The sequence below is a fragment of the Sebastes umbrosus genome, chromosome 3, assembly GCF_015220745.1.
Source record: "Sebastes umbrosus isolate fSebUmb1 chromosome 3, fSebUmb1.pri, whole genome shotgun sequence".
Lineage (NCBI taxonomy): Eukaryota > Metazoa > Chordata > Actinopteri > Perciformes > Sebastidae > Sebastes > Sebastes umbrosus.
Genome location: NC_051271.1, coordinates 40,908,674 through 40,934,445, shown reverse-complemented (window position 1 = coordinate 40,934,445; position 25,772 = coordinate 40,908,674). Strand labels below are relative to the sequence as shown.

The following is a 25,772-nucleotide window of genomic DNA, read 5'->3' as shown; positions in this document are numbered from 1 at the left end:
ATATCGTGAGCAGGATGAATGTTTTTGATATTACTAACCTATAAAAGAGATAGGTACAAATAGTTTTATGAAAACCATAAAGCCACTTTAATGAACAAGGCCATCATTTCAGAGGAATTCAGGTCAAAGCCTAACCTTAACTGTTGTTCATTCAATGGAGGCAGCTGTCAATCACTCATGAACTCTAATCAAACGGTCAAACTAGGCAGCGCTGATCAAATATGAATCAATATTCTGTTACTGTAATGCCTATTTCTCTCCTCACATGTTTTCAGAAATATCTTGTAGTGTACTGTTTAGCTGTAAAATGAGAACGTTTGCTGGTGGGCGGTGCTTGGTATTTCCTCAGCTGATCTCAACATGGCTGCCGGGTCACAGATGCCATAGGAGGACACTGGAGGACACAGAGGCACATGATATTTTCAGATTACCTGTCTCTACTGTCAGGATATAGTAACCGAAAATAATTTTTTTTTATCATATTTACTCCAACTTGCCTACTTCAGCTTTAAACGAGAGAAGGAAGCGCATGACTGTTATCGATAATCAATGTGTCACCGTTTGTGCATGTGTTTGTTTGTGATGAATCCAAACTTGTGTTCAGAGTCATCATAACAGCTCAGAGCTTGTTATGATGCCTCAGTACATGGCACTGAGGGAGCCACATACTGTGCCCTCACTCAGCCACACCTCCTCCTTTGCTTCAGATTTTGTGGGAGCCATATTAAGCACACTTTGAGGTGCCAGTGTTGGCAAGGCTGTCCCCTCTAACTAACTGCTGCCTAATTCATGCTCATGCTGTGTGATTGTGAAATCCTGCTTCTGAATCCCTCTCCTCCCCAAGAGTTTAGGACTTCATCAAATGATTGCTTTTTTGTTTTTTGTTGTTGTTTTTTGTCTTTCCCTTCTGATTGGTTGATAAGGTACAGCGAGTGCAGCTGTATTTTCTTCACAAAGGCACACAAGGCACTTACACACTCACACACACACAGCCCGGTAGCTCAGTCAGTGGAAAAGTACTGGACAAAGTAGAGACTGCACACCAACCCTCATCACTGCCATCAACAGTCTGACACATAAAACCACGGTTGCCCACTCAGTGTGCGACACACAGGGATGATGTGTGACATCAAACTATATCTGTTATTATTAACGGTTATATCTGGAAGAGAACCCTCAAATTGCAAAATCTGATTTGAGATTTGCTAAAACTCTCGCAAGACTCGCTGCCCAACCACCTATTCTAACCTTAACTATTCGAGGTCAATGCCTAATCTTAACCATCTTGCGGGAGTTTCCCCAGTTTGTTGGTTCCCTTCTAGACACGGCCTTATTTGACAACTCAATGTACAATCAGTGTCGCTATTACAGCCATAACAGCCACTACAGTGCCTAATTTAAGAGTAACTCCTTGTATGCTGTAAGAGGTTAACTCTGGTTAATGCAGCTAGATGTATACTGGGAGGATCAGAGGCCTGTGCAAGTTCATCATACCCAGGGTATCTTCTCGTTATCTGGTTTAACTAACCCTAACAAACGAGATCCCGCTAAACGCTCCTAAAACGGTGGTTATCAGCTCGGTAAATCAACCCAGGATTTCTCAGTCTGGCTGTGAGCGCGTTCACGTGAACGGGGCGGACCAATCACAGACATGACATGACAGACATGACTATTTTAACCCTCTTTCAGCTGCGTCCCCCTCTCAGGCGGTGAATAAATATATAAACAAAAGAATAAATATAAAAACATAATTCAAAGTGGTAAACACCCACAGCATAAATCCAGCTGTCCTATCTGTCAGTTTAAACTGTGTTGTTTTTGGTCTGATTGTGACTGTTACTTCTTCATATTTTGGTAATATTATCATACGATCCCCGCAGTGAACTCTGATTGGTCAGTAGGCGGTGCTTTCATACGAGTTGATCTCTGATCTGGAAAATAACCTGCTCCGGAGCAGGTTAGCTGTTCAGCATCAGTTACCATGGTGAACTACCCCGGTAAGAAGTGAACCACTTTCGTAGGACGGAAACCCTAGCTAACACCAAATCCTGCTTCGTAGTACAGGCCTCTGATTTCGCAGAAAAGACAGGCTTGAGATTTTGAACACACATATTAACAAGGACATTGTCAGACAATAAAATCAACAATAATATAAACAATTTAAGTTTATACCGTTGTGTTACTTTCGTCCAAACTGACGGGGTCGGCAATAACAATACGCAACGTCCGTTGTTATTGTTTATAATTGGACTACCAACCCTGCCTTTAGTAACAACATTAATTACTTATCCTCTAGAGCTAGGACTAATTTAGCTAACGTTACACTTAAAAAAATTCGGACAATTATTTTTCCTGTTCATTTATTATTTTTATGATTTAGAGATCTATTCAAACCCTAACCTCGTGGGACTTTTGCTTTTTGGGGAAACTATCTGCAATGAAAAACGTTCATACCAATTAGCTGAGGAACTGCTATAATCAAGAGCAACAGTATCCTCTGCTTTGAAATATGATTGCATGTCGATTGCATCCAGCTGTTATAAATAGAAAGAGAATGAAGTGAGAGCACAGCCCCTTTCCTCTGAAACTGAACTGGCAGCTTTAACTGTTTTTGTTTTAACAAGAGATCACAATATATCTTATTTAAACTAACAGAGTTTAAGTTAGAGCTACCTTTTAAAATTAAAATATTTTGTAACAAAATAAAACATCACACCATCAGTCAATGAGCTGCTGAGGTTATTTTATTCCTCACTTTGTACACACTTGTTAAAGAAAGCTGAAACAATCCTTAGCTCACTTATTTTATTTGTCTGAAAACTGGACCACGGTCCATTTGGACTTTTTTTCCTAAGAGCTTTACATTGAACAATGTTGGACAAGCCAGACATCAGTGAGATCTCTATGTTTGACGAAACCAAACTGAATAAGATCAGATACGAATAAAACACACAGGATAAGAGCCCAATATCCTCCCGACAGAGTACCAGCCTCATGTAGGCGACGCATGTTGAAGCCATTTGGTTGTTTAGCCTCGAGCTCAAATGTCATCCAAGTGGCAAAATGTTGGACCAGAAGTGTTAAAACCAAACTTGGTCACCTGAGAGAATTTGCACTTAAGCAGTCTGTATTAATAGTTCTGTTTGGGGCTGGTGGTGGCCACCAGGCAAAGTGCTGGTCTTTGGGTCAGTGGGGGTAATACATAGATTTACTAGTGATTTGGTTGTTGCTGTTTAACATGAGTATGCTGTCTATCTCTTATCCAAACTGCTCTTTTCTCAATGCTTGCACTATAATATAGCCTATAGCTGTGGTTTATTCTTGGCTAGACCTACTCTATCTTATAGGAATCCTCTAACTACCACTAGAGGTCACTACCTCTGAATGGAGCAGCCTGTGGTCCATTCATTGGGAACTGTTTATCACAGGAACTAGAAGCCAGTACATCATAGAAACAATGTGGTTTGATGTTTGTCAGTAATGGGCAGCTGAACAACATGTCAATAATTTAGTTACCTAAAGCTGTAAATAACAGATATAACATAATTAAAAAGATCAGTGTTAGCCTTCTGTTAAGCTGGAGGATCAATTTTTGTGTTAGGGAGACTGATATCATGGGATAGTGATCGTAAAGTTGGTTGTGAGATGGAATATATTTGTAATTGTAGAAGAAAATGATTTAACAGTGGGATGTTGATGATCTGGTGATTGAGTCAATATAATCTACAATGCAAACTGTAGTACGATTAAAACATATCAAGGTCAATGTAAGTTTTCTAAAGGCCCTGTCACACCAAGCTGATGGTCAGCTGATTCAGCATGTTGAAACAGCGGCAGAGCTCGTTGGTGAGAGAAATCACTCTGATTGGCTGTTCAGCTTAAACGAATCAGTGCACAAGAAGAGAAGTGAGGAAAGCAAGCCAACAAGTAAAGTCAAGAGGGCAAACACCGAAGGCTCTTCTCATTGTTCATCTTCATCTCATCTGATCGTTCCAACACACGGATATTTTCACAGCAACATGAACATCTGGAATGAAACTAAGTGGTGAGTGAGAGTGGTGTGAAAGTGGTCGGCAAACACCGCTTTGTTTCATGTACGTACTGTATCATAACAACAGCTTGTATATCCTAAGTCCTCGGTCTTTAAGTTTCCCTGTTTGAATGACGAATACAGACTACCGCTGCCTGCTGGTGTGGAGAGTTATTTCATCTCACGCAGGCGCAGAAGGTGCTACTGTAACTTGCTGTCGGCTGTAGTCTTTGCGATGTGTTGGAGTGCAACTTTTTGGGCAAGACAAAGGCGTCGTGAGGAGACTCAACAGTCGGCCTTCATCACCGCTAGTTCTTTGATGTTGGGTTGTTGTGTCTGGACCTTACATTTTCCTAAAAATTGGCAAAAAAAAGTAGAATACAAGAAAGTCTGTATAATAAGTTGCAAAACTAGCAGCAGCTCGCTGAGCTTAGGAACAGCCGCCGCAGCTTTCATTGCATGGCAGCTTGCTGCAGGCCGCTCTTCGCCGCAGCTGTGACTAGTCTCTTTGATTACGTATTTTATATTATGCACAGCAAATTGCCCAACACTGGTAAACGTGTTAGATGACTGTTGACATGCTAACCTCTGAGCCTAAAGTAACTCTGAGGCTTCTGCACTTCATATTTATCATACAGACAGACACAAGAGTGGTAGCCTACTATTTTCTCTTCTTGTTCTCGGCAAGAAGGCAAATAAGCAGTCTTTTTCCACCAAAATGTTTAACTATTCTTTTAAGCTAAAAGTCAGCACTTTAACCTCATAATACTCCTCTAATACTTTTCTAAGCACTCTTTATGTTCAGAAGTAGCAAACTACTAGAGAGTAGTTCTAAGAAACTACTGACCTTGACCTTAACTTTACCTCCTGAAACCACTGGGAAGGCCTCTACACTGAGAGCAAGACACCAAAGCAATCGTCGCCATATTAAACTGTCACACACCTGATATTACATATGTGCCTCGGACCACGTGTCTTCCCAGTGCAGAAATTAACACTGGCCTCTGAAATGTTGCATGCAGACCGCTCCGGTGGACCACAGTTTATATTTGGACTGCCACAACAAAATTCAAGTCTCAAAATAGGATAGGATAAAGCACTTCTTGGAGATGTTACACACCTCGGGTTTGGTGAAAAAGCAACTCCTCCCTCTCACATGGTGTCTCTCACTCTCTCAGCTTAGCAGAAAATACATAGAAGACAGAGGAGCCAGTGTCCAAGCTTGGTAGCCTACTAATGTCAGTTTAAACCCACTAAACTACATGAGTGCTGTTAGTATGTGACATTTTACTGTGTTGACTTTTGAACAAGAGTCTACAGCCATGCAGGGTCTTATAGGCAGAGCAGTGCTTTGAGCCTACTGACATCAGCATGCTAATATGACATAATATAACATAAAAATGACAATACTACCATGATGATGTTTAGCAGGTATAATGTTTACCATGTCTACCATCTTAGTTTAGTGTGTTAGCATAGCCACCCGATTCGACTGTTATCAGGCCATTAAATAGGCGTTATCAGTCGCTAGCACCATAGATGTGGGTCATTAAGGGCCTACTACGCCTACCTTGTAAAAGTGAAAGTGAAACTTAAAGGCAACACGTTTTAACATGTTGTAAAACTGCATGAAACGTCACCTTTTGAACACAAACAAAAAGGCTTCTTTAGGTTTATTGGGACTGATGTGGACAAAAATCAGACAAATAAAGTGTTCTGAATGCTTGGGGAAATAAAATTCACGAAAACATTTGTTGGAAGGCTCACATGTGTCGCATGAGCCACTAAAGCCCCAGACACACTAGGAACGTCAGGAGCGCGTGGCGGCTGCGTTGCGTGGTGGCTGCGTTGCGTGGTGGCTGCCTGATACACGCGTCAGGCGTTCACACCAGCTGCATTTCAGCTGCGTGTCTGCTGCGTTTCTGCTGCTGCTGTCAGCCCTTTCTTTCTACATAGAGTTTGCCTTTTAATGACCATTTCATTTCATTATAAATATCATTTATATTTATTTTAGACCGAGAAAGGTTAAGAAACGTGTGGTAATTTGTAAATAATAGTAATAATCCACAATTAAAACTCCGTACTGTATTCATTCATGGAGCTCTCCAAGTCACTCTATGTTTTAAAAACACTGTCAGGCACATATTTCAGAATAAAGCCTTGTGTTAACAAATGAAGGAATTCTGTCCACAGAAAAAATGCTTGAGGGTTTTTATTTGGAAATGAAAGCGGGAAGTGTTGATTTAAACCCCAAACTGATATGATGTCAATATACTGTCAACAGATCACTTTCACTGTCTGTTGTTGCTGTGAAACGTGTGCGGCACGCGACAAAAATAGGCAAGACCTCTATTTTTTCTAGAAGAGACGCAGCGTCTCATGCGGGCAGTGTGACTGCTCTAACCTGTTAACAGGGACGCCGAAATAAAAAACAACAGGTAACGCAGCCGCCACGCGCTCCTGATGTTCCCAGTGTGGATGGGCTGTAAGATGATTTAAACAACAAAGAAACAGTAATTTGGTTTCAGACTTTATTCTGACAGAACACCCCCCCCCCCCCCCTCCCCACCCATGGGGATTTATATTAATCGATAACAAAGTATAACCTTGCCAAGTGGCAAGAGAGAACAGCCTTCACAAAAGTTCAGTATACAAACAACCCTCTTTATGAAAATCAACATGCATAATAGCATAAAAACAAATACATATTAGGGGAAAATACAACATAGAACTCACTGTGTATTTCTAAAACTAACTACAACTGTTCAGCAGTTTCATCGATGATATTTGACGAACTCCAAATACGAGTCAAATAGCTGGATCGGGGATCTGTGCCAATGGGACCGATCTGTTCAATTCTATGTTTATATACTATATACGTTATATAATGGAATTTTAATTCCTGTTTAAGTTTTGACCAATGTGTTTCAGCATTTAAAAGGTTTACACCTGAACTGCAATTCCTGTTAATTTTGAAGATTTTTTTTTTACTAAGTTGCTGGTGTACATTTATTATTTTAATAATAAACAATTCAGTAAATGTATATCTATGTATTTAATTATTACATTTTGTTTTACAAAGTTAGGAAAGCAATGTTTAAGTCGAGCCTGATGTTGTCTTTCACATAAAAGAATGATCCCAGTTACTTCTTCCACACAGCGAGGCATACAGCTTATTAATTCAACACTGGTATCAGATCGGTTTTGGCCGATACCCAAAGCTGCTATCGGTATCGGGACTAAAAAAGTCGGATCGGTGCATCCCTAATAGATAATAAAACATTTCTCCTCAAAAAGCGACGAAATGCACAGATGACAATATAAACTGACTCCATGATTCCAAGTTTTCTTCCATCAAATGGTGTCTGGAGATATTATCAGGCGGGAGTGTTCATTTTAAATTGATATTACTTTCATTTTCCTGTGATATGTGTACAATGCACACCTGTTCAGAATCACTGCTGACACAAATGAACCCAGTGATTTAAACAAATTACATCTAATGTTCTGCAAAATTGAAGGTGAATTTAATTTTTTCACTTTAAACGTTGCTAACTTGACAGAAAATACACTTTTCTGTTTTTCTTCTAGAACTCACAACGTTCAATCAGCTTTGTTAAAAAATAAAAAGTGTAAATATACAAATCATGATTAGACTGTACAGTATACAAGAGTATAATAAGGTAGAAATAGCAATCACACGTAAAAAGATGGAGGCATTGTGTCCTGAATGCGTCCTGATTTGGGAACAGTTTGTTCTGTGCAATCAGTCTTTGGAAAATGACATTTCATACAGTATGCTCTGGGTAGAAGTCACAATCACAGGTTAAAGGTTTGTATACCAACATTTCCATTTCATGAGGTATTTGAACAGTGACGAGAGTATACACCCCTTTTACGACTACCAGCAAATAAGCGGAGTGGCACTAGGTTCCAGTGATATCAGGAGCAACAGTATGGTAGAGGATGAGGAGGAATCTATTTGCACAACAAACTACAATCAGTACGCAAAACATACTTTAAAAAACACAAGTTTCATTGAACAGTCTGCTCTCTAATCAAATCTAATCATTCAAATGGAGTCAAATTTGTACTATTGAGAAATTATCAGGATCTTAGCTGCAAACATTTTCACCACCTCAGAGGAAAAAATTATCCCACCGTAAACTAGAGCTTTGCATACAGTATATAACAACAACAGAACTAGACAGTACAAAGTCAGTGACAAACCGAAAGGCACATCTCTCACACCGACAGACGGATTGACGGAGAAGTAAAACGAGCAGGAGGAATGGGTGAGGAGAAGGAAAATGAGGGACACATCTGGTGTTCTTGCTCCTCGTGCAGTTGTAGAAAACTGCTACATTCAGTTATTTATCATGTGGGTGGGGTGAGGGGAATGGGCTAACAATAAGTGTGGCATGCTGGGAGACCAAGTTCTTCTAGTTTTGTCTCTCCCTGCTGCTAAAAAACAGGTCATATTAAATAGTCACAATTGTCGTAATAGTTTTTGTGTCACTTACGTCCAAGTGTTTTTGGTTGCTGCTTATGATTTTCAATATTGCTTGCACTGCAAAGCCGCCAGCGTTGCACTGCGACCCGACTCAGAGCAGTCAGGCAGGGTGGGACACTTCACTCATCCGTACCTGGGCGCTTTCAAATCAAAAGTCTTAAACTTGCGAGTGTCTACGGAGCAGTATTTGAGTATTTGAGAGATAGAGGCAAACGTTGCTCTGAAAATTTACATGTAACTATAAATCTTCACATCTTAGATAGTTTACATCTCTGATTATCCTCTCCTTGTGTGGACTGCTGCAAAACAGAAATTTCTGATAACACGCAGCTAAGCTGCACATGGCTGCAAATCATTTACAGAGGTTCACACTGAGACCTGCAGTACAGCCATCGATTCATTTTTATTCAGTAAAGGAAGGGACAGATGGCTTGTTGCATGACGCAATCTCTCTTACAAAATGCAATCTAATAAATAATTTAAACTTTTGTTTATGTGAATTGTAAACTATTTTACCATCATTCTGTTGGATTAATTGTTTCTTTGGGATGAAGTCTTGTGCGAGTGTCTTTTGTGTTGCCAAAGCGCAATGGTCTTTGGGAACTGAATTCAGGTGCGATGTGGTACAAATATATATATTAGGGTTGTCAATCAATTAAAATATTTAATCACGATTAATTGCAAATTAATCACACATCTTTTATCTGTTCAAAATGCACCTTAAAGGGAGATTTGTCAAGTATTTAATACTCAACTAATAAAATGTATTTTTGGAAATCAATTAACAACACAAAACAATGACAGATATTGTCCAGAAACCCTCACAGGTACTGCATTTAGCATATAACAATATGCTAAGATCATAACATGGCAAACTGCAGCCCAACAGACAACAACAGCTGTCAGTGTGTCAGTGTGCTGACTTGACTATGACTTGCCCCAAACTGTATGTGATTATCATAAAGTGGGCATGTCTGTAAAGGGGAGACTCGTGGGTACCCATAGAACCCATTTAAATTCACTGATCTGGAGGTCAGAGGTAAAGGGACCCCTTTGAAAATGGCCATGCCAGTTTGGAGTGTTATTTAGCCTTTTTCCTGACAAGCTGGACATGGTTGGTACCGATGGATTCCTTATGTTTTCTAGTTTCATATGATACCAGTATCTTCACTCTAGCTTTAAAACTGAGCCGCTATAACCTTAAAATTGCAAGTTGTGGCATTAAAACAAATTTGCGTTAACGCGTTATTATCACATTAACTTTGACAGCACTAATATATATATATATAGCACCCCTGCGGTTACAGATAATGGATGGATGGATAATGTAGCACAATCTCTGGCATTCGGTGCCTGTATGTATGTAATCACCTTCACTATATGCTATGCTGGCTAATGGCTTGCCTAGCCAGGGAGCCTATTTTCAATGTATTCTCTGTAGAAGACAATGAGGCATCTGATGAAGTAGAGTGCCAGAGAGTTCAGATCACACTCTGCTAATGTAAATGTCATCACCACAAATTCACTGTGACACTGCACAGAATCTGTGTCCAGCCTTTGCCGTTGTTCCCCCTCTGTGAACTCCTGCCAGTGCCCATCTTCTCTCCCTCTTCATGAACCTCTTCAGCAGCTGGTGGTGGTGGTAGTGTCCAGTAGCTGCTTGGCTTCTCTGTTACTGGGGTCGGTCTTCTTGTCGGCCACGGCTCTGGACGTTGGTTTCTGCTTGCGTTTGATGTTGAACACATCCCACCTCTCAGACAGCAAACCCTTGTTGAAAATGATGGACGCCAGCCAGGAAAAGAGCAGGATGGATACGAGCGAGATGAGCATGATGGCGGTGCGGAAGGGGAAGTACTGGGTTAATGTTCCCTCCTTATCCAGCCGGCAGCCGGGGAACTGGATGGCGGGCGGGAGGCCAATGAGGGGCTCGCCGCTCAGGATCCTCATGATGATTCCTATCAGGTAGCCCACGGCGGCTCCGTAGCCGTTAGACACCTTGAAGAAGAGGACGCAGACCAGCTGGGGGAACATGATGGTGTAGGACATGTCCACGCCCACAAGCCAGAAGACCAGGACGCTGCTGTCCAGAAAGGTGAGGGCAGTGCCAGCCAGACCCACCACCACCACTGAGATACGGATCACCCACTGCATCTCCCGGTCTGACGCCTGAAGGAGCAAGAGAATGACAACAAGAAGGACAAACAGAGTTAAGTTGCACATCACACCTTGCTATAGTAAGGATCTAAGGATCATCTGGTCTTGAGTACAGTGGATGTAGTCACAGCAACGTCACCCATTGGTTTGTGGACTGTGGTTTTGAAGCCTTGAGTTCGGCATTTTGGCCGTCGCCGTCTTGGTTTCTTGCAGAAGTGACACGAGAGGGTGGAGCTAAGTACAACCGAACGCTGAATAAGCCATTTTTAGACGACCAAAAAGTTATAATTAACTTTCATGAAGTGAAAACACACTGTGAAAGGGTTAAAGTTCTAAGACGGAAACACAGACAACTCCCAGACCGGACAACGCTGTGGTAGTGACCTGTCAATCACAAGGAAGCCACGTCCTAAGGCATCCCCTGCTTTATGGTCTATCTGACTCTAAATGGGACCATCATTTACTAAATGAACATCATGCTGTATTGAAGAAGACTTGAAACTAGCAATTGAGACCATAAACTCATGTTTACAATGTTTACTGAGGTAATAAATCAAGAGAGAAGTAGGCTCATTTTCTCATAGACTTCTATACAATCAGACTTCTTTTAGCAACCAGAGGAGTCGCCCCCTGCTGGCTGGTAGAAAGAATGCAAGTTTAAGGCTCTTCCACATTGGCTTCAATTCTCAGACCCGGGAAGTGGCCCACTGGTCTTGAGGCCTCCTGCGCCAAGAGATCCTCTAATGAAGACACAGTACCCATACAGAAGGTTACAGCACTACAAGATCCCAACAGTGAAGTGGGTCATTGTATGGAACATTCCTTGGAGGCCTAATAATGAAATCATTGTTGTAAGAGAGCAAACATCATAAACAAGACTCAATGTGAAACAGTGGGCATAAAGTACATAATGTACATACTGTACATACTGCACAGTACGCCCACATACTGTGCCCAGTATTTACATTATTGTAAAGTCAGTAGCTACAAACAGGGCTGCTCTATTGCTCTATTAAAACTAGCACTGAGAAGTTACATTCCAGCCTCTCATGGCTCGCCATTGAGCAAACCATATAGTCAAACATGGCCACATTTTTTCAGCTGTACAATTAACTCAAAGATTCTATTCGACCAAATAGCTTACTGTAATAACACACATGTCCACAACACCAGATTTGCCGATAACAGTCATATTGTGGTAACCTGCCCAAAGATGAACTCATTGAAAAAAACTAATTTACAGCACGGGTTCTCAAACTTCTTTGGGGCAAAAATGGGAGAACATTTTCCAAGGACCACCTCATAATCGTAACTCCGATTAAGCATAACGCTTACTACCATTTGTACTCTTAGATGCCATTGGAACTATTTGTGTTCTAAAACCTTTCAACCTAAATACTTCGGATCTGTTTGATAATGATAAACAGAGACACATTTCAATTTGAATGATGTTAATACCACTTTGTTTTGCCCTGATATATTCTGTGCTTTGTAATCAGATGTCGCTTTAGTTTGACCGGCTTCATGGCTTCGTTCGCTAGCACCAGAAGACACAAGACACATTTTAGTCTCCCGTTGCTGTCGCTCAATATAACTGTTGTCATATTTTCTCAGTTTAGCTAGTTTCAAATTAGCATCACTTGACGATGTGGACTGATTCAAATATTTCTCCATGCTCGCCAGCTAGCCGGCTGGCTAATAAATTAAGCTAAGCAGCAGGAACGGTCCGTTGCGTCCTGATTGAAAAGACTGATTTATGACAGATTGTTGTGATGTGTCACAATCATATCAGAGTTTCTATTGGCCCAAAGCTAACATGGGTATGGGAGTAATAAACACAATATGCTTGTTTTATTGCTGCAAATGGCCCCCATCTGTAGATATTCACTTTTTTATATTGACACAGTCTCTGGGCTGTAAATGTCTGCAAATTAATTTCATCATAGGGGTATTCCAGACATTTAATATTGATTCAGTATTGCATAAATTAGGAGGAGACAGATTCAATCTAAAATCAATATCAATAGAGGCTATTTGCTTGGGTGAGTTTTGTCTTTGAACATAAGAAGGTTTAACAGAACTTACTGCCCCACAAATCTAAAACACAGTATGTACATATTTGGTAATAACTAAGACCAGAATCAGACTTTTTGACCACTGTTTGAGCACATACAAATGACAAATGTGCAAAAAATAAATAAACAAATCCACATACCACATAAATAAAGCAATAGCAAAAAATCAACTCATAACAGAAAAAAATAAGCCACCAGATAAACTAGTCCTGCTAAAAGGTAACTAGCCTAGCTTAGCAGACTAGCAGTAACTACCTTCTCTGCAGCCCGCAGTAGAATTCACACGATCAACCTTTAAAGTTCATATTCAAACATATTAAATTAAAGATGTGACAATGACTGGATCATACTACAACAGAGGCATACAATTAAGATTTTGTTACACAGTTTAGCAAAGAGCCCTCAAACTTCAAACCCTCTTTTCTCAACAGCAGTATTCATTATTTGGTTATAGACATGCGCACAGTCAATATTTTTCTCCAAGATTCTCACCTGCTTCCTGATAATGTTCTTGTAGATATTTGAGGAAAACAATGAGGCGGAGGACAGAAGAGCTGAGTCCATGGAAGACATGACAGCAGCAGCTACAGCTCCGATGCCGATGATGGAGACGTAGGGGGGGGTGAGGAACTGCAGGGCGATGGGGAGGATGGAGCCTGCCTGGTCACGCTCATATGGGGTGGGCAATCCATAGCTGGTTGAGTTCCAGTCTGGGAGGAAGGACAGATGAATATTTGGATTGAGACTGATGGATGTTTGAAAAACCGAGGGGAGGAATAAATGAATCAAGCAAGAAAAATGGGTTAAATCTGATAAACAGAGCTTAATTCAGTGAAAGGATGAGAAAAATTTATAAATTCTGATTTTTTCAAATGCAAAAGACGAAGGCCAATGAAGACAGTAGATTTAGGATTGGACTAAACTAAGACTATTGGACTTCCTCACAAACAGACCCCAGTCAGTTTGGATTGGTGGTTACACCTCCTCCACACGGGAGCTCCCCAGGGCTGTGTGCTCAGCCCCCTGCTCTTCACACTGTTCACCCACAACTGCAACCCCCGACATGGACAGAACTTTGACAGTTGTGAAGTTTGCGGGCGACACCACCATCATAACATACTGGATTACAAACAACAAATGATTAGACTTCATGGTCTCCAGCTTTCTTCCCAGTAATCGGCGAGTTTTTCCTGGCCACAGCGCGCTTGGTGGATCTTGTTGGGTCTCTAAACTATGGTGTACGGTCTAAAACCTGCTCTATATATATAAAGCGTCTTGAGATAACTTCTGTTGTGATACAAAAAAAATTTGAATTGAATTGAATATAGAGAGGAAATCAACAATCCTGCAGAGTGGTGCTCGGAAACTATCTATAAACATTATTTGTATGGCTATTATACAGTTAAAACTGATGACTATAATATCTTGGTTAATAAATACTTTGTAAGGCATCTATACACATACACATACACATATTTTGATAGTTAGTTTATACTTTGTTAATGGTTAATAATTGGTTTCTGGTCCTCTGATCTATTTAGGTAATATTTATAGATGTTATACAAACGATTTCTTAAAGGGTTACAAATCATTTAATAATCACTAACAAATACTTAATATAATATATAAAATATTATAATGTGTGCAACAATAAACTGTTAGTTTACTAATGTAATCAGAATGCAATTGTTATCGTCTCTTATCATCTATGATACAATATATAATTTATAAACTAATGATTTCATATTACACAAACTAATGATAAAACAACAGACATTATAGCATTACTAATTACTAATTATCATTCCATTGTTTGTTAACAGTAAAACAACTATTAATTAAGTTTAATTACCTATCCATTGACCATTTATAAATGATGGTTATTATAAAGTGTTACCCAATAAATTAACCTTGAATCTTGAAAAGGAAAGCTGGCTTAAGAATTTTCAAGAGCTGTAATCTAAGAGTGTGTACCTGTAGATGCAGCCACAGCCCCCACCAGAATGGAGGGGATACCCAGCACCAGGCAGAAGCCTGCAGAGGCGAAGCAGGTCACTTGAGCCTGGGTGTAAGATGAGGCGGACAGGATTCTTTGGTAGAACGCCTGGTAGGCCAGACCACCCAAAGCCTGGCACAAACACACAGTTAGACATGATGACAGGATTCAGTTGGTACAGCAGTACAGGACAAGAAGGAACAATCCTCTCTTGACTTTGCTGTTGTTACACTTGTCTGTTTGTTCATCTAATGAAATAAGCCCATTTAATTTAACTGCTGTGATGGCAGGAGTTATGTAAATACTGCATAAGCTGTGAATTAGACAACATTTAGCGCTGTCTGTGTGTGTGTATTTATAATGACCTCTCCCACTCCACTCACCAGGAGCATGAAGTCATCAAACCACTTGCCGGCCTCATCCAGCTCCACCGTGCCGACCCAGGGAGCCTGGAAGGTCTGGTTGTAGGCCGTCAGTGAGATGTCCATAGAGTGAGGGTTGGTCAACAGGAAAGGAACACACACCCACTGTAAACACAAAGATACAGCTAATCTGATCATGGGCTCAGTGGGGGAAGTTTTCAGTCTGTCTCTCTGAACAAAGTTAGAGTTAAAGCTCTGGTTTCTGACTGTTGCACTATCTGCAGCACTCTTATACCACATACATGGTTAAAGTGTGGGTAAAGTAAAATCAGAGATTTGTTTTTTAACACATTATAGCCTACATGTTAGAAAAGAAGTGCTGAAAACTTGAAAAGACTGTGACCATGTAGTACTGAATTGTGGAGTTAGACTCTTAAACTGTTTTTCTCCGTTTTTGTGTTTAGGATTTTGCCTAAAATGGCCTGAAATCATGGCTCACTGACGCACTGGAGCTATCCTTAGCATAACACCTCACCTAACACTAGGCCTATATAGCATGATGGTTCTCCCACTCAATGGTGAGTTACAACACTTACTTACCACAGCCTACAGTTTGCTAGCAGTGGTGTAGTGGCCATCAAAGTAATCTTGCTTCTTTTGACCTGTTAGCAAGCAAGCTAACAAGCTTCTGGCAAGCTTAATTGTTAAGTAATTTTTATCGATGAGCTTATCTCCCCTTTTTAAATAACGTTTTATTGAACGACAAAATGTAAAATCCTGGGAACGCAATGCCAGGAGGAGTAAACAACACAATACAGGGAAAATAGAAAGGAGTTCAGAGAGCTGTTGTGACTGACTAGCGCGTTAGCGGCTAGCTTGCCTTTAACGTTTGAAAGTAGTCAAGTATGTCTAACCTTCAAATTGCAAAACTATCACGAGATGGTGAAGGTTAGACATTGACCTTGAATGGTTGAGGATAGAATAGGTTGTCGGGCAGCGAGTCTCGCAAGAATTTTTGCAATTTGAGGGTTACCTTCTAGACACGACCCTACGTCACCAAACTTCTACAACCACATGTTTCACAAAGATTTATCAACTTATTTAGACGGAAGCCATTTTGAACACTACATGAGTCAAATAGAGAGGTGGAGTCCCGCCCTTCCGGTGGACCACCATGGTCCATATTTCTGAAAAAATATGAATGGTAGTCAACGGCGAGAGACAAAAAAATGTTTGATCCGGTTTGAATTGCGCCATGAATCACACATATGATATTTGTCAATTTAAACATAATTTTGAAGTCAAGAAAGTCCCAATTTGATGTAAAACTGTTGAAGTATAAGAAAATACTTAATTAGAAAGACGATACCCCTAAAAGTCGCGTAAATGACGTCTCTCTCGCTGAAGCTACGATGCCTGTGTGTTTTGTACTGGGATGACCTGACATGAGCAACGGGTCTTGCTCGTTCTGTTTCTTCCTGGCTGCTAAAAAGACCAGGAGTCAATCGATAAAACACATCAGGTAAATTAGCTAAATAGTGTATATTGTGCGAGATGAGAGATGTAGTTCACTGAGCGGTTTCACACAAAACTAAATGATACTACAACAAACCTATGACAAACTGCGACTTTCTTGACTTGCAAAATTATCTTTTTGTCATGATGTCACCTGGCAGTCTAGTTTTCCCTGTTTCCTCTGTTTCCCTGTCCTTTTGTCTCCTGTGTGTTTTACCCTGTCTGTCTAGTTTGTCTGTGTGTAAGGAGGTGTGGGTCCACGTTTTGTTAACTAGAACATAACACTTTTAGATGGACAAACATCATATGTGTGATTCGTGGCGCAATTCAATTAAAAAAATATTTGTCTTTCGCCATTGACTACCATTCATACTTTTTCCGAACTATGGTCCCATGGGGTCCACCGGAAGGGGTGAGACTTTGCCTCTGTATAGCTGTCACAGTTATCAAATAAGCGTATGAAATCAGTACATGCTTTAATTTAGCAGGTAATTTAATCAGCTAGTTAATAAGCTACCAGGTACCTCTGCAGAAGAACATTTGATCCCTCTGTATTCTTTCAACCACTTGTTTCTATGATGTAGTTGAGTGAGTAATCTGATAGGATACATGATACTAATAGAAGAATGGAGCTGGAGCTCTAAGGTTCCCCGACCTGTTCGTTCACAATGGCCGCTGTGTGAATGTGTCAATGGATGTTACGCACCAGACTGACAAAGATGAGGATGAGCTGGATGACGTCTGTGTAGGCCACAGAGTAGAGCCCCCCCAGCAGTGTGTAGATGATGGCCACCACTGAGGAGATGCAGATGGAGTAGACGTAGGACAGGTCCAGGATCACACTCATAGTTCCACCTGGAGCAACACAACAGAGCGGTGAGCATCGGAGGACTGACGGAGACAAAAAGTTTTACAGCAAGTTGTCTAATGTTCAGGCGTTGGTTGCTAAAGATACATGCAACTGCTTACTGTGATAGTTGAATTAAGTGTTTTATTAGGTTCTCAGTCTCTCTTTCGCTTTTAAATATTTTCCCTCTCACACAGACACATACTGTACATATACATGCATCCACTCATATGTACTGTACTTATACTAAAGATGTACTAAGAAGGTAGGCAGTGCCATTGTCTTGTTATAATGTTCATATATCTTAATGCAGTATTTTACAAAAACACGTTGACAAATCAACTTTTACCAAAAAAAAGCTAAACAAGTTACACGTAAGCATGGGTGGCTTTGGTTTAAGTATTTAAAAAGCAGCAAGAGCTTAGATAAAGCAACAAGCCAACATAGAAGTGATAATGATAAAATTATAACAAAACAAAAACTGTACAGAAACACTTAACAGAAGCAGCCTATTGATTGTGACTCCAAAGTATGCCTTTTTCACCCTCTTGGATGAATTATCACCCTAATACTGATAATTCTTTATTAAGTAAACAAAATCAAGCAGAAGGTAAAAGAAGTGTCTTCAAGTAGTGAAAGAAATGTGTAAAAATAATGTATAAGTAAATGTAATCATGTGAATAATAAAAAAAGACATCTTGTTACTCAATCAAGGCAAGCAAAACATCACTACCTTCACCGTCTCTTCTCCCACATTGCCAGGGTCCCCCCAGCAGCAGCCTGCAGCCACACCACAACAATGCCCTTAAACAGAGAAGTGTCAGATCGGCACCATCGATCGCCACTCACCACCCTGCTGACCCCTCACCCAGCTAAAACCACCCCGTCTTTGCACCCTCTTTACGATGCATACTTCACCGTTTTCACCTCACCACTTATCCTTTCACCCAATGTGTTTGACATTTTTGAAATCTGATATCTTACTTTTCGTCACCTCCTTTTTTCCCCCAGCTGCTTTATCGTATTATCTAAAATAGTTGGTTGTTGTTTCTTTACTCTACAGACAGACTGACCTAACCCACTTAATTGCCATTAAAACAAGATAGTAAATACTACAGTTATTAACAACCTGTTCACACTTGGCACAAAAATGCATTTTGTTAGGTGAGCGCTAAATACAGATACATTACAAATATTACAAAATACAAAATATTCAGTTTTTCTCTGTTGCTTTGCGGTGTTTTGTGTCAACAGTCTCACGGCACTTCGTGAAATAGTCACACAATTTAATCTATTTGATTCATGTACATAAACACAAATTTCCTTTTTTTTGTAACGCTCAGCACGACTTTCAACAACGTGTGTGTTCCTACGAATGTCCGGCAACACGTGACGCACGTGTCAATTTCCGCTCCAGTCTTTTCAAAATAAAACTACTTAGTTAGGTTTCAGAATAGATCGACTTGGTTAGGCTTAGACAACAAACTACTTCGATGGCTTTAGGAAAAGATCGTGGTTTGGGTTAAAATAACTCCAGAAGTGCTATAACTTAAGTACGGAAGTTACATGACAAATAAATTAACTTTGACTTGTGGTTTCATATGGGACACCGACAGCGGTTTGCTGTCCTGTGTTTTCTGACCCACCCATCCACCTCGACCTCCTCCCTAAGCAGCTGCTTTTTACAATGACGTGGATTACAAACAAATTGATTTTGTGCTGACCATCACAAAAGAATTGTGAAATATTTGTCTATGTACACGAATCAATACAATAAATTTCATGACTATTTCATGAACTGCTGTGTGACCGGGCTGTTTGTGCACTTTTTTCATTTATAATAACTGAAATGTTATTAGACCCTATTCACAAGTGGTCAGTCGAGATGCATTCTGATGCCATGTGTGAACTGAAATCCATCTCAACTACATCTAGACCTGTTCTGGATATGTCTGGATACACATCCAGATTCAACAGGGCACTATATCTCTTATCTGTTCTGCTCTGTGCTGAGCTATGCTGTTCCCCTCCGTGCTAAATTTAGCAATTGTAAAGGTGGAATGAGATTTAGGGTCCCCTGGGACTTAATGGGCAGTACCAGGGATGGACAGATTGAAAGAGCTACCTAAATACCCCGTGTTGTTTTTAGATCCATGTCCTACTTTCACACAACTCATGCTTGTGTGTGCGTGCACGACCACCAAAACACACCATATGCAGCCGTTCTGTCCCGTCCCCTATTCCTTCCCGGCAGAAATTTGACCAGGACTGTGCTGACTGACAGACTGACAGCACATGGGAAGTGTGTTTTAAAAGTGAAATCCTTTCTGGCACTGAACCACCACACACACCCGCTCAAGCAGACCATGAAGCTCAGTTTATACTACACATACACACACATAAACAAACAGTCTCCCAGCAACAAGTCCCGTGGGTCAAATGCTCAGTCTCTCGAGTGTCAAGTGTTTATGTGACGTGCGTCTGGGATGAAAGCATAACTGTCCCAGAGGAGTTACTGAGGAGTGAGGGGTCCCCTGATTTTTTAAAATATATATCTATATTTAATAGGATCATTCCTGCCTCCCTACCGGTCCTTGTGTGGAGCGTCAGCACAGCATACAGTGCTACCTTGGTGATTCACACTGTCAATGGATTTCACTGTTTCCCTTCTTTTTACACGCAGACAAGACATGATAATTCAGCATGTAACATTTACCCTCTGTCAATCAGTCAGAGCCCTGGAACAAACAATGGAAAACAAGTCTCTAATGACACAACAATCTGGTTTGAATAATTGATCACCTTTCACAATCAACAGGCTGCTCGATGCTTAACCCCCTTTTTCAAATAACACTGGAAAAGAAAACAGCATTAAAACACAAGAAAACATTATGTACACACACACACACACACACACACGCACACACGCACACACGCACGCACGCACGCACACACACAGAGACATTTTCTCTTACACACAGTCACACTGCAGAGCACTTACACACTTGTATCCACTATGAAAGCGCATAAACACACACAAATACGCACATACTTAAATTATCACTTAGTGCCACTTTAATATTCAAATGAATCATCTTGTCATCTGAACAATTTTCCACATGACACAATAATAATCCATATTAATAATAATAATAATAATACACTGCAGCAGTTAGTTATTTTTAGTGACTGACCCTCAATGTGCTTGTAAAGGTCAACTGGACAGCAAACTGTCTACAGCATCTGGGTGGAAAACATTTAATATGCCTGTAATCTTTTCTATCTAGAGCTTGGAATTGTAAATTGTAAAGTATAAAATAAGCCCAGCATGGTACAGCTCAGCTTGGTTCATTAGGCACTGTCGTTTTTTTATTAAGTTGATTAACCGTTTGCTAAGCAGCATCCCTTAACGTCACTGATGCTACGCCTGTCAAGCTTTCCTCACACGGCACATTATGCAATTCACTGTGTTAAAGTTGGCATATTTGCAACTTGTAATTCATGGTCATTTTTTAAACGATGGGTCCTAGATTTCAGACGGAGGTAGGCAAACGCAGGCTTCTTATTTATAAGAAATTGAAATTACAAATGTCGCTGGCAGATTCTATCATCTGTAGAATCTGTAAAAAATTAATTAATAAATATATAAATGACTCGATAAATAAATAAATGTGTCATTAAATTTAGCAAATATAATGTAAAAAATATATTTAATCATTAATTAATTGATCTAATGTGACATAAATTGATATTTGTTTTAATTTGCTTCTTTATTTATTTATCTTTGTATTAATTCCCTTATTTATTTACTCTTCTGTTTAATTTTCCCTTTTATTTATTGATGTAGTTATTTTTATTACATTTTAAATTAGTTTATTTATTATATATTATATTTTTTATTTGTATTTATTTATTTATTTTGCATTTATTTTTTACTTATTTTATATATATTTTTAAATGTATGTATTTATTTATGTATTTATGCATCTATTTATTTCTGCACAATTTTCATTTTACATTTCAATCCTTATTTATTTCCCCAAACTTGTTTATTTCTGTATTCTTTCCTTTATACATTTCTTTACTCATTTCTTTTTACATGTCTTTATGCCTTTCTGCCTCATCATGCAAATGAGGGGACTGTCATTCAATGTGCATACATTAATGCATAAATAAATACATATAGTTACAAATAAATATGAAATAAATAAAAAATGATTGCAAAAATAAATAAATAAAAATAAATGAAATGATGAAATGAAATGAAATGAAATGAAATGAAATGAATTAATGAAAAATAAATAAATTTAAAACTTAATAAAAATAAATACATAAATAGATAAAAGGGAAAATATAACAGAAGAGTGAATAAATAAGGGAATTAACACAAAGATAAATAAATAAAGAAACAAATTAAATTAAATTAATGTCACATTTGATCAATTTTGTTTTTTTTATTCATTTATTTTTGATTTTGGCAGGTTCAGTCCTCCAACTGAGAATCTTGTAAATGGGTCTTAACTAGGTTAAGACTATGACTAGACTAATAACATCATGACGATCTGTCTACCAAATATAATGCTAGCTTGGTTAACATTGCTGGGGTCCAATAAAGAGTATTGGAGGAGCTACTAATGCTACCCTAAACACTGGTGGACGAGCTAGTTGTAAACTGGGCCTTTTCTAAGGGTAAGCTAACCTGTAACCCTAAAAACTAATGTAGTTATTTAATGACATAATCCTTGGCTTTAGATGTAATCAGTAGATGTGATCAGTTACTACTGTAATAATATGGTCATATCTGGTAGTTAGCTGGACATGCTAATGATTGCAGCTTACATCATAGCACACTGTTTAACCCATTTCTTACACTTGGCTTGTAAAAAAGACCCTCCTTACTCTTTATATATAGAGTATACTGTATACATCAGACCGGCACATACAGGACTTTGCAAAAAGTCAAGGCCGCGGCCCTTTAGGGGGAAAGAAAACTGAAGATCCCAAAGACTTCAATGCAGTTTGAGGTGTGTTTGCATTGTAATTTTGACAAGTTTGTTTGCATTCATCAGTCTGATGCTGCTTTAACGTTAATGTATGACTGTATTACTGCAGTAGCCTTACACTCAAGCTAACGTTAGCTAGCCATGCTAGTCACAATCACCAGCATCAATTAGCCATTTAGCACACTGACAGTGAATATTCACGTATCGTATGAGCCTCAGATCTCAGTGTAAAAGCCTCGTTAACCCGCTACACAACAGCTGTTCATCATTTTCTCTCCTCTGACAGCAAATTTCTTTCCCCAAAAGGGAGCGCAGCCTCGGCGATGACACCATGCTGGTCTGGTCTATAGCTTGGAGCCATAAAGCCATGCTGGTCTGGTCTATAGCTTGGAGCCATAAAGCTCCTCTATTATATCTTTTTTAGGACACGGCAGGGGAACAAATCAGAGATCAGCGTTTTTTGATTTATTGTTGGTTCAACCAGCTACACAGCAACTCTTCAGCATAGCGTTATTACTATTAGCGGTTAGTTTAAAGTAAAAACTACAGCCGTAGACACTGATTGGACATGTGTAGTAACCGAAAGCTTGACAGGTGAGCCGTGCCTATGTTTGCTAAGATATGATTGGACAATTGCTGTTCGAAAAAGGAGGTTAGCGACCGGACAATGGCCTTTGATTTTCACTATCGTGTTGTGGATAACTATATCCACAACACGATAGTGAACTTAATATATACTTATTGTTATGTAACTGTAATCTACTGAACTAAAGCAGCTATATACAGCCTGGGGTCAAAATAGAAACACCTGACAATAAAATGTAATCCATTATAATGGCTCACTAATAAATAGTTTGTGAAAACAGTTTTGAATGTGTTATACGCCATTAATTCCTAAAGCTGTAGTTTGTGGTGGTGATTTTATTTTGTTGTCAGGTGTTAATTTTATTTATTTCACCTGCTGTCTTGCAGTAATCCACAGCACGGCACCAACCATCAACACCCAGCTGTTTTTCTACTATGGTGTTGTGCACATTGTGTACCCAGACCTATGTGTACCTTCATGATTTCCTAAGTATGTGTGCGCATCACATTATAGTGCCAGACAGTTTTACAGTGTGAAGTAACTTACCCAGGCTGACGAGTGTGCGTGCCACCCACAGTACATCGGCCACCAGTGCGGGGAAGATGAGCGCAATGCTCATAACGTTCCCATATTTCTGTTGGAAGGGGTCCATCATTGTCACATACCTGTTCTCTCTCATAGGCTTGGCAAAGAAAAACCCACCTGGAGCAGGAGGGAAGGGATTAGCATTAGCATTTCTCTTGAAATGATGAAGCCAAACATGGCAACAACAACCCATGGGTCCACCTGGCCAAGAATGGGGAATGTTATATTTCGCCTGTTGCAAATGTTTACAGACAGACCACTGAGTTTGTCAGTTTGGTGGATTCAGGAGTGGGCGATCTGTGTCTCTGGGTGAACTCTCCCTTTGCACCTGTCGCCTCAAGTTACAATCCTCAACTGATTTCTCATGGTCCTATTTTTAACGTGAGCGACACATTTATTGGTGCGTGGAGTCAGATGGGAGTTGGGGACATGGCAGCTATGTTACCGGTCAACAACGCTTCAGCTCGTGACAGAAGTCTGTGAAGTTCATTTTGATGTCGTATTTTGTTAACTGTGTGTAGAAACTTTGGAGAACTTAATATTAAAGTTTTCCTGAATAAGTTTGTGCACTCTTTTGATGAATTATGATGAAAATATGAATTACATTGTTGTCCGAGGGTCATTATCCCACATGAGTCCTGACCTCTGGAACTTAACTGAGAGATATCAAAAAGATTCTACCAGAAAAAGACATAAATCTGTATTTAAAGCTGCAGTCGGTAACTTTGAGCATGATAAAAAGTTATTTTTGTCACTTTATCCTGACACTAGTGCATGAGACAGATTTTATGTGAAAAAAATCCTCCTCTTCTGTGTCCTCCTCACCGCGCTCAAATGAAAACAACCAATCAGAGCCGAGCAGTCTCTACAGCAGCTGTCAATCACTGCTCAGGAAGCTCTGAACTCCGATCAAACAGTCAAACTAGGCAGCACTGATGAAATATGAATCAATATTCTGTTACTGTAATGCCTATTTCTATCCTCACGTTTTCAGAAACATCTTGTAGTGTACTGTTTAGCTGTAAAATGAGAAGGTTTGTGACCCGGCAGCCATGTTGAATACAGTCGAGCCAAAACCAAGCACCGCCCATCGGCCAGTGCAAACTTTCTCATTCAAGTGCCATTAAGAGCAAAGGATTTATGGTTCAAAGTGGGTCAGTGGTGCTACTCACCTAAGAAGAAGGTCAGGACATAAGGCACAGGCATGAGAGCCCACACCGCGCCTAGTGTTGGGTTGTATGTTGCCTCAGCTATACCGAGGATGAAGCCTCCACCCACCCACGTAGCTGCAGAGAGACAAACACTCATATTAAAGGGGAAACATGACATAGACAACTTTTTTTTAGACACACCACCACAAGACATCAGTTATTACTTGACACTATTTTTTCTCCAAATAATTCAGTAACACTTTATAATAACCCTCATTAATAAATGGTAAATTGAGAGTTAATTAAACTTAGTTAATAGTTGTTTTACTGTTAACAAAAATGAAATGAGAATTAATGTTTACTAATTATTAGTAATACAAGAATTTGTTATTTTAACAATTTATTGTGCACACATTAGAACATTTTATATATTATCTATAAGTATCTGTTAATGATTAAGATATTATGTGTAAACTTTAAAGAAACTGTTTGTAAACCATCTATAAACATTATTTGGATGGATGGCTATTGTAAAGTTGCAAATGATGATTATAATAACTTGTTAAAAGGTTAATAAATACTTTGTAAAGCATCTATTAACATTATTTAGATAGATAGTTAATACTTTGTCAATGGTTAATAATAGGTTTCTGGTCCATCTATCTACGTAATGTTTATAGATGTTTTACAAACGATTCTTAAAGGTTTACAAATCATTTGGTAATCACTCACAGATACTTAATATAGTACATACAGTATAATGTTATAATGTGTGCAATAATAAACTGTTAATAAATAGTTTTCTAAAGTAATCATTATCATTTCATTAACAGTAAAATAACTATTAACTAAGTTTAATAAACTATCAATTTACCATTTATAAATGATGGTTATTATAAAGTGTTATCAATAATTCTAATAATTCTAATAATTCTAATATCATAAACATGTCAGA

General features: G+C 39.3%; 1 protein-coding gene across 6 annotated transcripts in view; it reads right to left on the bottom strand.

The window, feature by feature from the left end:
* Positions 1-9,743: 9,743 nt before the first annotated feature.
* The window catches only part of LOC119485093 (high affinity choline transporter 1-like), a 40,793-nt gene continuing 24,764 nt past the window's right edge, over positions 9,744-25,772 (bottom strand). For 2 of the 6 annotated variants that reach the window (XM_037764386.1, XM_037764385.1), the window contains 7 exons: positions 24,839-24,952; positions 23,628-23,783; positions 17,352-17,500; positions 15,152-15,295; positions 14,747-14,900; positions 13,265-13,482; positions 10,167-10,709 (listed from right to left, as the gene is read on the bottom strand). In XM_037764386.1, the coding sequence (XP_037620314.1) occupies positions 10,167-10,709; positions 13,265-13,482; positions 14,747-14,900; positions 15,152-15,295; positions 17,352-17,500; positions 23,628-23,783; positions 24,839-24,952 (1,478 nt within the window). Of the gene's footprint in view, positions 10,710-13,264; positions 13,483-14,746; positions 14,901-15,151; positions 15,296-17,351; positions 17,501-18,225; positions 18,297-20,080; positions 20,289-23,627; positions 23,784-24,838; positions 24,953-25,772 lie in introns of those variants that run through there. The other 4 variants (XM_037764390.1, XM_037764387.1, XM_037764388.1 and 1 more) reach the window with 4 other exon arrangements.